Source organism: Hippocampus zosterae, chromosome 6 (genome assembly GCF_025434085.1).
Source record: "Hippocampus zosterae strain Florida chromosome 6, ASM2543408v3, whole genome shotgun sequence".
Taxonomy (NCBI): domain Eukaryota; kingdom Metazoa; phylum Chordata; class Actinopteri; order Syngnathiformes; family Syngnathidae; genus Hippocampus; species Hippocampus zosterae.
The window spans coordinates 6,778,207-6,790,146 of NC_067456.1; the positions used below are offsets into that span (position 1 = coordinate 6,778,207).

At 42.1% G+C, this 11,940-nt stretch overlaps 1 protein-coding gene across 1 annotated transcript; it reads right to left on the minus strand.

Moving 5' to 3' along the window:
• Positions 1 to 6,664: 6,664 nt before the first annotated feature.
• Positions 6,665 to 10,028, minus strand: elovl7a (ELOVL fatty acid elongase 7a). Its single transcript, XM_052068476.1, has 7 exons — positions 9,628 to 10,028; positions 9,358 to 9,548; positions 9,132 to 9,212; positions 8,318 to 8,374; positions 8,122 to 8,227; positions 7,911 to 8,047; positions 6,665 to 7,783 (listed from the first exon to the last, which is right to left on the minus strand). The coding sequence occupies exons 1-7, from the start codon at positions 9,689 to 9,691 to the stop codon at positions 7,535 to 7,537; spliced, it is 885 nt and encodes a 294-aa protein (XP_051924436.1). The 5' UTR covers positions 9,692 to 10,028; the 3' UTR covers positions 6,665 to 7,534.
• Positions 10,029 to 11,940: the final 1,912 nt, after the last annotated feature.

The window sequence follows — 11,940 nt, forward strand, 5'->3', positions numbered from 1 at the left end:
CGCCGCACGGGCCAGCGGACGTCACAGTGTTTCCTGCCCCACACCCCCCCTCAACCAATCGTGCGGCTGTCACGGACGGGCCCCCGCCCACCTCCTCGTGCCGGAGAGTGGAACAAACTGTGTGGACTAAGCATGAGGTAACAGACCCAAAAAATAAACACAAAAAGCTGATGTGATTGGAGAGAAGCAGAAGGAGAAGTAATGATTCATATTGAACGCAATCCATTGATATCCCCCCCCCCCCGTTATTCTCAACACCTTGGTTGCATTGGAAGATGATGTATATTCACCTGTTCCCGAGTCAAACTGTCACTATCGTAGAAGTAGGTGCAGTTAGGTGCTGTTTTCAACAATAGTTTTTAGTCATGTTCCGTTAAAACAAACAAACAAAGAAAAAAATTTGAGTCGTCAGTTTCACAAACGGTGATTTGGAAAGCTAGCTAATTTCAACTCAACTGTATTTATAGAGCACTTTCAAACAGCCATCAATAAAAATAAATAATTCAAGTTAAAAAAATCGAAATAAACAGAAAATATCAGCACTAGCAATACTCGGCTAGCATTAGTGTTGTAAAAAAAAGCTAACATTGACCAAAGCTAATCTGTTGGCATTGTGACTAATCCAGATGAAGTGCTACGATAATATTTATTAGTTTCAAGTTTTATTCTTTGGAAGGTCAAATAACAAAGGGTGATTGAGCTTACCTGTAAGGAGCAAGAATGTTGCTACTTCTTCTGAATGCTCTCAACAGTCTGAGTTTCCTTCTCTCTTTGCTTCTCTTTGTTCATCTTCTGTCCAGTTGTTGGCGAATAAGGCATGGGCGTATTCCATCATCGTTCCAACAAAGCTCCTGAAGCCCAAGGTAACAGGTCAGCATAAGACTGCAGGCAAGCGCATGCTACGAGTGTGCCCATAAGTGCAAGACAAAATGATTTCACCTTCTCGGGTCACACCCGTCTCTGATTGGTTGCCTTTCCACAGGTGGTGTTTTTGTTTGTTTTGGTTTTTTTCCCAAATAAAATTAAAGTCATAAGATAGAGCCAGAGGGGGGGGGGGTCCGCGTAAATTATTTTACTAATGTATTACTGTCTGTGTTGAACCTACTACTGCGGAAGTCTCTCGCTGTTCTCGCTGACTTTTCGTATTTTTCTGTGGTCGCTACCACTGAGTCGCCGAACACCCAACGTGCCTCAATGCATCGTCACTGCCAGAAGCGAACTGCAGGGAAGCTCCACCCCCTTTATTTATATACACCCCATAACACGGTATCCCTCCACACAAAATAGCACCAAACATTAAGCAATAATGCCAGTGGCATACATCGTCACCCAACAGTCTGGTCATACTGACATATATTACAAATATGGCAGAAAGTGTTTTTTTTTTTTTCTTAAATCGCAAAGAAGTCCCAAAAAAAACATTTAACGCATAAATGCTAGCTTTATTTGTTGAGGATTAAAGGGGCCTGAAAAGAAAAGAGTTTAGCATTGGATTCCTGACATTTGGGGTGCTATTTCCTGCTAAGAACAAATCCAGCTGCAATAGAATAGAAATAGAAGCAATTCTGCTTTTATGTGGAACACATGAGACAGTCAACAAAACCTTTGCATGTGAAAAACTGCCCCATATTTCTTCAGGCGTCACACGAAATGACGACGGAAAGGGTTATGAGACGCTCAGATCAATATGTAACTTCAAATGATTTGTTGATAAGATGTGTGAAATGTGTGCATGTGAAAATTTTATCAGAGTGTAAAAATAATCTCCCCTAAGCCTCAGGGATCTATAAACTTCAGAACAAAATATATATCCTAGTGCATTCTGGACTCAGAGATAAGAAATAAAAAAAAAACCAGGACAAAAAAATAAAGACACAAAATTCCTGCCCCTTTCCCATCAATTACAAGTGAACCCGTTTCCTGAGAGAGCAAGTTGTGTATTTGATATTTCCTGTACCACATGAGGGACGAACACAGTGGGGGGAGCACTCACCTATGTCAAGTGTCACGAGGCATCATATCAAATTAGCCCTTCTGCCTTTTCTTTACATGACTGGAACATGTTGAGCCCAAGGCATTTCACTCACTGTGAGCCATCAGTCAACGTTGGCTCTTCTGCACTAAAGAACATACAGAGGGGGGAAAAAATCCTGTAAATTATTATCCATATTGTTTTTTTTTTACATAGAATGCCACCAATGGTGATTTTGCAGTCTCGCTCAAGTGTGACAATGCTACAACATATCAAAGGGATGGCGCTGTGGGGGCGTGGGGGGGAAATGTATTCCTCATGAGGCTCACAGGTGAGCTGTTGTCGATCACAGCCGACTTTCATCGGTCTGTATTCCTGTTGCTCTCATTCCTTTTTGGTACGAGGTGGATGGCAAATGGCACCGCTTCTCCCACAGAAGAGTTGCCAAGAAATCGCCACAGAGGACATGAGTGGATGACTGATAGGTGCAATTTTAGTTGGGGTTGAGGCAAAAAAAATTATAGGGCTCTAGTAAATCTGCCCAACAATTACAGGCAGCTTTGTATTAAATTGGTTCGGTTTAATCTATTTATTTATTTATTTATTTAGGAGCTGGGGGGGGGCAATTAATTTCGTTTTATATATATATATATCCTGTATATTTCCAAATGTCATGGAAAAACAAGGTACAGTGGTGCCTTGTTGCTTGATTGATTTTTGTTTGGTTTTTTTGGGCTATGTCTTTGCAGGCCAAAATTTGCTTTACGGGTGAATTTCAAATAAATAGCCGTCGCTCAAGTGAAATGAATATACAAAGGAACTCACACACACTTTCAGACTTTTAAAGAAGCATGTGGAAAAAGACCAAAGAAGAAGAAAGAAAAATACCTTTTCAGGTTTAAAGCCATAGGTCAAAACACAGCTTTATTACAAAAAAACCCACATCATTCCCTTTTATTATGATTTATCATGCTTTAAATATTTACATTTTTTTTAAGTTCTGCCAATGACTGAGCAATTGAATGGAATTAAATCACAACTCTTGACTGGCCGATTGGTCAGTCAAGAGTTGAATTAAATCAATTAAGATTTAATTCTGGGCTGGGGGACAGCCTGGCAGAGCTTGTCCATTAATATCAGTTTTGTGTACTAGTCTATCGACCGTACGCAAATGGTAGCATGCAGCTCTGTAGATGAGAGCGCAACATAGATTATAAAGGAGATGACAGATGAGAGAAAATGGAGAGCCGCTGCAAGTCGGACAAGTGCAGGCGGCTCACATCGTAACGGAATTTACTGCACGTCTAATCTAAATAGAGTATGAGTCACGATAGGTCAAATGGAAAGAGTGTTGAGATTGTGAGGAAGAAGTCATGGAGAGGAAGGAAGGATGACGAGTTCCATCTAAAAACAGCCACTGACATATCAACCCAAAATCTGCGTAAATCACGGCGCGTTTGACCACAGCCCAGCTCATCAACTGAATTCAGAGAACCTGATCTGGATTAGTCTCACGAGTGGTTGCCTTCTGGATCGGACTCCGTCCCAGACGTTGCAGAAAGTCATGAATGTAGCATGAACTCACTTGCTAGCTAGCTAACTTTGTCTTTTTATTTTTATTTTTTTGCTTTTATAAAGGGGACGTTCAAAGCCATCCTGCTACTTCTCCCCAACTTCGGTCCATCTCACTTGAACGTCATTCAGTCCCACTCGTTCATATCGCGTATGGTAAAATATTTTTCCAGTCGGCTTACTGATGTAAAGGAATTTTCAATGTACAGATTGCGCATCCAGCAGAGGTCCTGGCTTGAACAATAAATGACTGGAAGTGGCAACTAAACAAGATCAAGTTTACACTTTTTTTCTTGGTGAAATCTCAAAACTGGACATAGTCAGCAGTCAGTCAAAGTCCATCATTGACTTAGTAACTTTGCCACTGGAAGAGAAATGTAAATTCCAAAACCAACAGACAGTAAATAGTGGCATGCTACCATTTCTCTCCGCCATACAAAAGTGTCATTGAAATATCTAGCTCACTGTGAGTTGCGAGGTTCATGGCCCTGATGACTAAAATGTTGAGAAGGACCGCCGTATCCATTTTGAGTCCAGTGACAAATTTCATTCCACCCACATACATGTCACTTGAATTTGGAGCTGGAGCTTGTTAGGCGCTTTGCTGAGCAGACTAGCCTTGATTCAATTTGCTATCCCACCGGTACTTCCTGTTTCCCAACAGGAATAAAAAAGGCCGAGAGGGGATATAGTCCGGAGAGAAGACGGACGAGTCCCTCAGGGAATTGAGGCAAACAGGAATGCAGACATGGAATCAGCAAAGCAAGCAGGCCCGCTGCGAGGCTCATAAATTCACGGGAGTGGAAAGGTTATGCTAATACTATGCAAAGACTCACTTCTCCCCCCCACATTTGACTGTTTGCATCATCATAAACACACACTGAATAAAGAGTAAGAATAGGAAATAGGAACAGTAGTAGGAATACTTATTGGAGCATAAAGAATGAATGGGTTCGTCAAACCGGAGGGGAACAATGGTATGTGTGTAAATTCAATCTCAGCAAGACATAACGGATGACGAAACAGTGATCGATAAATCGGCTTTGGGGGACAACGTGATACACTGCCGCCAGGCAGATAAGAACCTGTGAAAATCAGATTTGTTCCACCGCTGTGCACGGCGAGATAACGGCCAAGCTGTTGGCAACTGCCATCACAAAAAAAAAAAGGAAAAAGAGGGGAGATGTTCTCTGTGGAGTGAGGTGTGAAGCTCTGGTGCAAGGCAAGTTAAAGTGAAACCGACAAAACACCCCCCCTGGTCCACATCGTGCATCGGTGTGGATTTGTAGCATTTTAAAGCAGAAGCAATATGACTACAGCCCTTTTAGGTATGATCTCCACTAAGCGTGAAAGTGCGAGAGCAAGAACTGTTGTTTCAATGGCAGTTTGTTATCTTAAACGCAAACGAGGCAAGATGGTTGCGGGTTTGTTTGTTCTTCAATCTCCCACAAACAAGCACAAGAATATTTGATATCCACTATTTACTGCATGTTATTTACCCAACTAGCTATGCCTACAACAACACACACAAAAATAAGTACCTTTTCTTTGGAGAGTTAGCTTGCGTGGCTAACTTTGATCACCTCATTGTTGGCCGCCACGAGTGTAAGCATGTCATAATAAGACTGACACGTCAGGAGGATAAAAGATCGGAGTTGGGACAGTGCGATTTGACAGCCAACCTGTGGAATTGGGGCTTCGGGCAGACAAGTTTTACTGTGCAGGTGCACGGTTCAATCCCGGCTCTGGCCTTCCTGTGTGGAGTTTGCATGTTCTCCCCTTGTCTGCGTGGGTTTTCACCGGGTACTCCGGTTTGCTCCTACGTTCCAAAAACGTGCATGGCAAGTTAATGGAACACTCTAAATTGGCCCCAAGTTTGATTGAGAGCTTGAATGGTTAGTCGTCTCGTGTGCCCTGCGATTGGCTGGCAACCAGGTGGAGGTGTACACCGCCGACTGCCAGAAGACAGCTGGGTTAGACTCCAGCACGTCCACGCCCCTCGTGAGGACAAGCAAATCAGAAAATGGATGGATGAATGTATTTTACAAAATGGAATACAACTGAACTGTACTTAAGATTTACCCCTTTTCGAGAATCACTGCGTCATAAGATCAAACAAATAAGATACATAAGATACAACTGGACAAGAGGCAAATGAAAGGAACTAATTGGAGGAGGCAAGAGTAAGGTGAGAGCCCGTTGTAAGAAAAGATGCTCGTCATTGGTGTTCATGTGATGTCACACCTCAAACAAAATGAAGCATCAAAAGAAACCATGTGGGGGGGGGGGCGGAACCCCCCCCCCCCCCTGAGCACGGCGCTCGTGACCGGCCCTTGAGAAATAACAGACCCTTTCGAACGGTTTATTTAAAAAAAAAAAAATCCTTCCCTCTCAATAGCCTTGTGATCCTATTGCCAGTCTGTATCTACGCTTAAATTTTACAAAGTCATTCATTTTGAACAAAGCAATGAACTTAATTCTTATACCGGAAAGGCATAAGATACGCTATGTCTGCATTATGTTGCAAATTTCCTGTAATGGACCATCCTGTGTGAGGTTTGCATGTACCATACAACAGTGGCTGGCATTTTCTACAGGGAACTCCGGCTTCTTCCCGCATGCCCAAGACACGCCTGTTTGGTTCCTCAATTGCAGTGGCTAAAGATGTGAATGACCATTGAGGAGAAGCAGGCCTCTCACCTGAAGTCTGTTGGGATCCATTTAATCTGCAACGTTGAAAATCATGGCACGTTTATACCAAATTTAAGCAAACCTGTTTTGTGTTCCCACAAAATTCTGACAATAATCAACCCAATATCACCCAACTTCCTGCTCTGTGCTTGGGGGTAAATTTACTACAGCAAGCACTATTGTAAAATAAACTCCCAAAAGTTTGGCAGTTAACGTTACCACTTTGTAGTAATTCATCTTTTTTTTTTTTTACCATTGACTTCGTCCATCTAATTTTATTTAACAAGCACCTAAACAAAACAATGCATGGGCCTGCTAGATGGTAGCCGCCGTCATGTCCAACCAAAATGGCCAATAAAAGCCCAGCTGCCCCATTATCCAAGCTAATTGTCGTGAAATTCAAAATCAAGTTTCTACAAACAACTCGTTAAGTATATAGTCAACATTTATTATACATATAAAACAATAGAAAACACTTTTCAAAAAGCACATTATTCATAAATGGGTAACAATTACATTGAGAGCAGGCTATTAGACCTTAACAGGAACTGCATCATTCGATCTGTCAACCTCTTCTCTATTCCACACCACTAGCCAGCTTGTATTCGTATCCTCCCCTCCACCACCGGAGCGCAATTCTATTCACTTTGGCGCTTTAAGATCATCACGACACACTCCAGTCACCGATCCAAAGACACTGCTACTGTGCACATTTTCCCCCCCACCCAATAGGAATGACCTGGTGGTCCAGGACAACGCCTCCCAGCTTTTTTCCCCAGGAATAAATGGGTCACGCTTCATGAGAACATTTTTCTGGACCGTTATCATCAGGAATTGTGACTCCAAGTGGAGAGGTGTGAAATGAAATTGAAAATAAACACCCTGTTCTGCATGCATGTGACCATTAATATAGCCTTGGAGCTGCTATTAAAGCAACGTGACATTAAGCTTTTATAGTGAACCACTGAGAAAGGGGGGTGGGGGGGGGCGACAAAAACTCAAGTCCCACCCATCACTTAAGGCATTTTTAGGAGGGGCACTGCATAGGGCAGGGTCATGGAGTCTCAGTCATTACATAGGCAAAGCCCTACATAGTATGGTTGCTTTCTCTCCCCTGTGACACTTAACTTTACAGTCAAGGTACAACATTAAAATACACAACAACAAAATAATCCCTTCACTGGGTTAAATATAACTTTGGTCATAATTTAAAGATCGTCTTTTTTTTGCCAGTAGAAAAACACTAGATCTGAACAAAGCGCAGTCCGCCACAAAATAGCTCCGTGCCAGGCTTGCCGGTTATTTGTCTTTGTCATGGTTGGCGTTGCCGTTCATGACGCCGTTTGTATGGTGGGCCCACGTCTGGGCCTGCAGCACTTTGGGCAGACGCTTTCCTTTGGTGTAGGCATGGTACCAGAAGTTGAGGAAGAGGAAGAGGAAGATGAGGCCATACAGACCAATGATGTAGATGAAGATGGGAAACTGGTAGGGGCAGTCGCGCATGAAGAAGTACTGAGAGATGTGCGTGGTCACCATGACAAACTGGATCTGCGCAAGAGAAAGACTTTAGCCCGTTTCACACATGACACGACATTGCTCTCCTCACCTATTGGATCAACGCGTACAAGAAGGAGGTTCTCTTTACAGCTCTGACATGCAGCAAAATATAACGTACCAGCTGAATGGTGGTCAGGTATTTCTTCCACCACAGGTACTTCTGGTATTTAGGGCCCAGGGCGGTCAGACCGTAGTAAGAGTACATGATGACATGGACAACGCAATTGAGCAGGGCATGGAAAGTCCCCATACCACCTTGGGGGTGAAGCAGATTGTGAAAAACTGCAGAAATGGGGAAAATAAGGTTTCAAGTTGGGAGATTGCGGTACCTGCGGCAAAGCGAACGCCAAACCACCAGGTAAACGGCATGATGGAATGATGGTACACATGAAGAAATGTCACCTGGCTGTTTTTCTTCCTCAGCACAAAGAAAATCTAAGCACAAAAAAAAGCAATTTGAAGTACAGTACTTGCTTTGCATTTTTCCCCCCCGAGGTCACAGACAACATCAGAACTCCTGCTTACCGTGTCCAACATCTCAATGAACTTTGAGAAGTAGTACAGCCAGCACGTTGCTGCCATCTATTGGAGAAAGACGCATTCAGTCACACAATCTCAAGCCATGTTGCAATTTTTCAACACACTTGCACAATGCAATAGGTATACTTTCTGCTTTTGCAAAGTAAAGCAAACCTCAATTTTGGTCTGCCTTTGCAAAGTCAAGTAACCCTTAATGTTGACTCCTAGGCAGAGGGAATCACCTTTTTTAATTTTCAAATTGGAAACATTTTAGTGAAATGTAACAATCAAAACCCCCCAAAGGATGAACACTGAAGTCATCCGTTTTTGTGTCATGCCAACACCACAGAAACATGAACATAAAATTGCCACTAGGCGACACTGTTGCGCCTCCCTTACCGTAACATGTTTTTCCAGACATCTTTTTTTAAAAAAATAGTCGAGTAGTTTTATTTAATCATACAGGGTTTGTCTTGACACCGAAATATTCCCTGTCCAGCTAAGATATGACCGAACAATCTCATCATTTTTATTTGAAAGGGAGAATTTTACAATTATTTTATTGCTCATTAAAACAGTACTGTTCCTAAAGCAGCGAGTTCGGAAACAGTACTGGGTTACTGGCTGTTCGGCCTTGCCTAAAAATTCTAATACAGTAGTGAAGTCAGAATTATAGTCAATTCTCATCAAAACCCTTTTAAAAATGAAAACGGAATGAAAAACCAGCAACAATGACATCACCCAGCATGCCTCCTTGCATCACTGGGCACCATTCGTAAACCACAAAATCTGGTGTGTAGGTTCAGTTAGAAATATTTACCCTCATAGCTTGCGGCGACTCAGAGTAGTCGACGAGGTCACAATGGAAGGAGTATCCCGTTCCCCATCCCGACATGACAAACTAGAAAAGACACACTCCAGGTAAGTGACAAGCAAAAAGCTCGACATGTTTTAGACTACATCGCACACTCAAGCAAGCAAATCAATTATTTGACGCAGGTTTGACATTGCAACACGTCTTGCGGTGACAGTTCCCGTTGACCCACCTCATAGCACATGTAGAGCGACAGCGCCACCACGCTGAAGTTGTACACCACCAGAACCCCCTTAAGGTCAAAGGCTTTGCGATTCTCCATTATGCGAGGCCCCAGCGACATGACGAAGAAGATGTATGCCATGATGATGACGCTCTGCATGACCGGAGACGACATGAACAGCCAGTCCTCCGTACGAGAGTCTGCAACAGGTGATTAAAATGGATAAAAGAGCAAAGTTTCTTAACCAGAACAGGTAAACGGGGTGGAGGAGGAACCGACCTGCATTCTGGATGAAGCCATCATACATGAGCGAAGCTGAAGACTTTATTTCATATAGTTCCATTGTTGGAGCCTAAGGTCAGCTTTGAGAGAAGAAGAAAAAAAGGGGTTAAGGTTCATGTACATTAAGTCAGTTGAATTGTATCAGTTAACTCCAAGGTGACAAAAATCAGCATGCTCACTTTTTAGCTTTGCTGAAGTGTAAGAGGCAAAAAGTTAAGTGTGTGTGTGAGAGAGTGAGTGAGGCAGGCGGGCCACATAAAGCAAGTAGTGTATGAGCAGTACAATGAGTGACAGTCACGCAGATATGCAATCTACAATCCAGTACCGGATAATCATTTCACCAACCTTAGCAATAAGAAAATAAGCAGATTAATATCTTATCACTTTTGCAGATTTTTGAACTCCCTACTTATTTGAGCAGTTAAAGTTTCAGCTATTTAACACTTTGGATTGTGATGGAATTGGTAAAGAAACGCATCAAGACGGCCCATTTATTATTATCCTTTATAAGGAGACATTTTACTTTATTTGAAGAACAGGTTTCCAAATGCATGTGCATAGGTCAGTATAAATATGGATACATCCCATTACTTGCCTGCACCAAAATGAAATTAGCTATGTGGGCATAAATTTGGTTACAAGTATCACTCAATAATGCAAACGAGTATATACAGCATGGGGCAGTTGAGTCACTTTAAAAGACATTTTTTTTAGCTGCCAAAAACACCAATTTAATCATTCATTTTTACTACTTTTGTCATTTCATAGAATACAACAAGGTGATTAATCACTTATATCTGCTTTTTATGCACTTTATGAAGTGACAATGTCATAGTCGTCTTCAGGGGGGTAAAAGGATTGAAAAAAACACCATGTTGTACTCTAGCTCAAGTAATACCAAATAACTATTGATCAGCATCGCAGCATGGCATGCAAAATGCTCGTCATGTCAACAACTGCAAATTGCATGATAATGTTCTTAAGGGTGATTAAAATAGTTCCATTAAACCTGACAGTGTGGGGGGCCTCCCCGGTTCGACTAACTGGCCCGACTGGTTCTATGAAACGAGCACAGTAGCGAGACAGCGACGCCTTTGTGGAGCTGATCAAGCGGAAGTCCTGATTTGGAAGTCATTGTAGTTTTCTGCTGCTCGAAGCGGAAGTAAATGTGTGAATACAAAGTAATAGCCAAGGTAGGACGCAACGAGACAAAATAAAAGCTTTTCGGCGACTGGACAGGGTTTCAAAGACTTAGCTAGAACAGCAGCACCAGGTCCTACCAGCACACATTACACAAACTAAGAAACAAATATTCAAAGCACTATACCATTAAATCAATCCAATTCACCTACTTCAAAGCCACTTATTAGCCTCGGCGTGATAAAAATCAGCATTTGCCGACGTGGAAAAAACCAGACTATTTGAAAGGCACAAAAGAACTCGAATAACCTGCTTTTAGCTTCACACACACTATTACAACGGTTACTTACGGACACCAGCAGGGATAAAAGAACGTTTGTGGCTGTGATGCAATGACGCAAGGGATGAAAAACTCGTCCAGCAGCCAGATACATCTACCAATTTCAACAGAGTTATGCCATGAAAGTCCACACACTGCGCTCCTAAAAGATAAAAGTTTTACCTGAGATTCTGTCGAACAACGACCCAGCAAAAAAATCCTTTTTGGCGTTGAACTGGGGTTTAAAAAATCGCAATAAAATCAGGTTTGGAGAGACTCCAAAATCACACAGGTGCGTCTCGAGCTATGTTCACGTGTTAATGAGGCGCGCACCCGCGTCATTTATACCGTTTACTAGGGGGCGGGTCTCGAATCCTTCGGGTTTGCTGATTGGCCGGCGCGTGGAATCTCCAGTCACATTCTTGGGCAATGCCGAAAGGAGACGTCACGTTACGTTCGCAACGCTTGCGTCACACACAATCTGCCATTATATGCGATCATTGAAAAATAACAGAAACTGTACAGCGTGTACAATAAGTATTTTTCCATGGGTGCTCCCCCAAACCAACGAAAATCATATTTAAAAAAATCAAAATAACACATACACATTGATAAGTACAAATTAATGCTCTTGGGCTTATCCCTAAAGTTTTTTTAATACCTCCATCTAAAAGCCAAATGCACAATAAAAAGTTGTATGTTTTTTTCAAATGAAAGTTGCATATATTTTTACAACAAATCGTTTTTTTAAGAATTACAGTATCTTTTTTCAAGCTTTGTTTTTTTTTCAAGCCCACCCTCCGAACAGAAAAAGTCTCTTTTAAAAAAAGTTTACACATTCAACTAACAAC